The sequence below is a fragment of the Octodon degus genome, unplaced genomic scaffold, assembly GCF_000260255.1.
Source record: "Octodon degus isolate 3935 unplaced genomic scaffold, OctDeg1.0 scaffold00274, whole genome shotgun sequence".
NCBI lineage: Eukaryota > Metazoa > Chordata > Mammalia > Rodentia > Octodontidae > Octodon > Octodon degus.
Genome location: NW_004524850.1, coordinates 1,040,171 through 1,043,531, shown reverse-complemented (window position 1 = coordinate 1,043,531; position 3,361 = coordinate 1,040,171). Strand labels below are relative to the sequence as shown.

Here is a 3,361-nt window from a genome sequence, read left to right as displayed (position 1 = left end):
CGGGGGGGCAGGTGGGCGTGGGGGTGCCGCGGTCCCCGCCCGGCGTCCCACCTGCGCCTCGCTGTCCCGCAGCATCGAGTACTGGTTCCGCTGCATGGACCTGGACGGCGACGGCGCGCTGTCCATGTTCGAGCTCGAGTTCTTCTACGAGGAGCAGAGCCGGCGGCTGGACGGGCTGGGCATCGAGCCGCTGCCCTTCCGCGACTGCCTGTGCCAGATGCTGGACCTGGTGAAGCCGCGGAGCCCAGGTGGGCGCGGGGGCGCGGGGGCGCGGGGGCGGGTCTGCAGCCGGACGGCCACCCAACCGCGCACCCCGACCCCTCGCGCTGCAGGCAGGGTCACGCTGCACGACCTGAAGCGCTGCAAGATGGCGCACGTCTTCTTCGACACCTTCTTCAACGTGGAGAAGTACCTGGACCACGAGCAGCGCGAGCAGGCGGCCCTGCTCAGGGTGAGCCTGGCACCCGCGCGCCCCTTGTCCGCGCGCGTCGCCGCCGCTCCTGACCCCTGTCCCCTGTCCTCCGCAGGATGGCGACGGGGACGGCCCCGAGCTCTCCGACTGGGAGCGCTTCGCCGCCGAGGAGTACGACGTGCTGGTGGCCGAGGAGGCCGCAGGCGAGGCCTGGGAGGATGGGTGAGTGTGGGGCGCGGGGCGTGCGCGGCCAGGCCGGGAGGCTGAGTCAGGCCGCCACCCCGCCGCCTTCGGGGCCTGGGTCTTGCAGCCCAGCGCGCCTCCGAGCTCCTGGCCGCTGGCCCCGCCCCGTCCGCCTTCGCCACGCCCCCAGCTGGTCACGTACAGCAGCCCGCCCACCGGGCGCGCTCTAGCCACACCCCCTGCCTAGCCACGTCCGTCTGTCACGCCCACTGTGCTGCTCTGGCCCCGCCCCGTCCGCCTTCACCACGCCCCCAGCCGGTCACATACATCAGCCCGCCCACTGGGCGCGTTCTAGCCACACCCCCTGCCTAGCCACGTCCGTCTGTCACGCCCACTGTTGTGCTCTGGCCCCGCCCCATCCGCCTTCGCCACTCCCCCGGCTGGTCACGCCCATCAGCCCGCCCACCGGGCGAGCTCTAGCCTCATCCGTGCCCCTCGTGCTGCTCTGGCCCCGCCCCGTCTTCGCGTCCCCTGCCCACCTGGGCCACGCCCCCGCCTGGCCACGCCCACCAGCCCGCCCCACTGGGGGCGCTTTGGCCCCTCCTGCCGGATTTAGCCACGCCCCTTCCCTGCTGCGCACCCACGCTGGGGCGCTCTGCCCGTCCTGCCTGACCTGCAGCCGCCCTGGAGACCACCGCACGCCCCCCACGCGCTGGCCCATTTTGCAGGTTTGAGGTGGCGCTGAGCCCCGTGGAGCAGAAGCTGGGGCCGCTGCGGTCCCGGACGCAGAGGCCGGGCTTTGGGGCGCCGGCCCCCGGGGACGTGGACCTGTACGAGTATGCGTGCGGGGACGAGGACCTGGAGCCGCTGTGACGAGCCGGCTCTGTCCCCGCCGACGCCCCCCTGCCGTCCCGGGAGGACCCGCGTGGCTCCCGCGGCCCGGGTCAGCCTGGGGGACTTGGCACGCAGACGCTCGCCGGCCACCCGCGGCCTGGACGCTGGCACCGCGGTGACGCCGGCGTTGTGTCCACGGCGGGCTGGGACCTCGGGGCGTCCCCGGCCTGGAGCGTGGCTGCCACAGGAGCCCTGTGCCAGGACCCCGCGTGAGGCCGGCTGCGCGTGGCCGGACCCCGCACACGCTTTAAATAAAGGGTTGAAGGATTTTACAGTGCGGGGCTCGTGCAGCCGGCAGCGTAGCTGGCGGGGCAGGGCTGGTTCTGCATGAAGCCCGGCCCGAAGAGGGCCACACCTCGCGGCCACCAGGGCCACGGCGAGCGCGCGGCCGGCTCCGCCCGGGCGGCAGGGTGGGTGTCGCCCCGCGCGAGCCCTGCACACGGCGCGGTTCAGATTCCGGGTCCTGCGCAAGGCAAAGCCTGAACAGGTCCCGGTCGTCGTGCGCCCCAACCCCCGTGCAGGCGGTCGCCCTGAGCTCTGGGGATCCTGAGGCGCGCGGGGTGTGGCGGGGCGGCACCCCCAGGTGGGCTCCGGCGCAGGACCGGGCTCGGGGCACCGGATTCGGCGCTGGTCCGATCCGCTTTGGACCAGACCTGTGCAGAGGTGGCTGGAAACCAAAGACGAGGTCGCGCATCCCATGTCACTGCGGGGATTTGCGGCGCGCTTCCGTCCCCGCCCGCGGAGGAGCCGAGGGTTCTGCTGAGAAACCCTCCCGCCTCTGCGGCACCGGCCGGGCTGCGGTTCTGCAGGCCGGGTCGGAGCCCAGGGCCACACTGACCCCTGAACGCACACTCTCCTGCCTAAGCCTCCCGAGTCACATGTGCACCACCCACCTCCTACCCCACGGCTCCAATCCCAGGAGTGGGACCGGGCGAGCGTGTGCCCGGCTCTGTTGCCAGGGCAGTGACACCAGGGCCCGCCCTGGTCCTGCCCGGGTCAGACGCGCCCCCACCTCGGTGAGCTGCGGATCTTCCTGCCTCGGCCTCCCAGAGCGCGGGACAGGGGGACGGGCGTGGCCGGCCAGCGTCCCCTCCTGCAAGGGCTGCGTGCAGAGAAGGGGCTGGCGTTCCCGAACGCAGGGGCCGAGCCGGAGCGGCAGGGAAAGGGAAGACGAAATGAAGGGGTCCGGGGCGCCCGGTATAGACCTCGGATCCTGAGCGGACCCGGCCCGGGGTGGACCACGCATGCCGCAGTGGATTCTGACCCTGTGTAGGTGACCGGGCCCTGGCCGGGCTCCGACCAGGTGCAGACGCCGGGCCTAGATCGCAGCCCCCACCCCCGCTAGTATTTCGGCCTCGCTGACCCGCGCCCTGGCTGGGACTCGGGTTCACGCCCGGACGCCGGCTGCTGGTGTGCCCCCCGGTACACAACCCCGCTCGCCACCTTCTGCTGCGCAGACAAAAGACCCCTCGCGCCCGCTCCTCCTCTCCCCGCCCCTAGCGCGCACGTGACTACATCCAGCCAATAGTGACCCGCAGGTAGCCCCGCCCCCGCGTAGGCCCCGCCCCTTCGCGTTGCAGGGACGCGGCATGTGGGCCTTGCGGGCCGCCGTCCGTCCCGGGCGCTGGCTCTCTGTTCTGGGCCGCGGCCGCCGGGTTCCCAGGGTTCCCCCTCCAGCCTGGCCCGCACGCCAGGTTGCTGCTGCCGCCGCCGGCCATGGAGGCCCGAGCGACCGGGACGGGCTAGGGAGCCGAGATCGGGGCGGGCGTGCGCACGCTGGCAAAAGCCGCGCTGGAGAGGACGAGGAGGACGAGGAGGATGAAGAAGAGGAAGAGGAGCTGCTGCAGAGCGAGCCGCTGCTGCCGGCGGGGA

General features: G+C 73.1%; 2 protein-coding genes across 2 annotated transcripts in view; both read left to right on the top strand.

The window, feature by feature from the left end:
- Ppp2r3b (protein phosphatase 2 regulatory subunit B''beta) overlaps positions 1–1,781 on the top strand; it is a gene marked incomplete at its 5' end in the record, with an annotated part of 12,473 nt that extends 10,692 nt beyond the window's left edge. Inside the window, 4 exons of the mRNA XM_023706887.1 lie at positions 31–248; positions 333–451; positions 528–634; positions 1,324–1,781. Of these exons, the coding sequence (XP_023562655.1) occupies positions 31–248; positions 333–451; positions 528–634; positions 1,324–1,468 (589 nt within the window). The remainder of the gene's footprint in view (positions 1–30; positions 249–332; positions 452–527; positions 635–1,323) is intronic.
- A 1,260-nt stretch (positions 1,782–3,041) lies between these two features.
- Positions 3,042–3,361, top strand: part of Gtpbp6 (GTP binding protein 6 (putative)) — a 7,468-nt gene continuing 7,148 nt past the window's right edge. Inside the window, exon 1 of the mRNA XM_004646623.2 lies at positions 3,042–3,359. Coding sequence (XP_004646680.1) covers positions 3,079–3,359 — 281 coding nt within the window. The 5' untranslated portion in view covers positions 3,042–3,078. The remainder of the gene's footprint in view (positions 3,360–3,361) is intronic.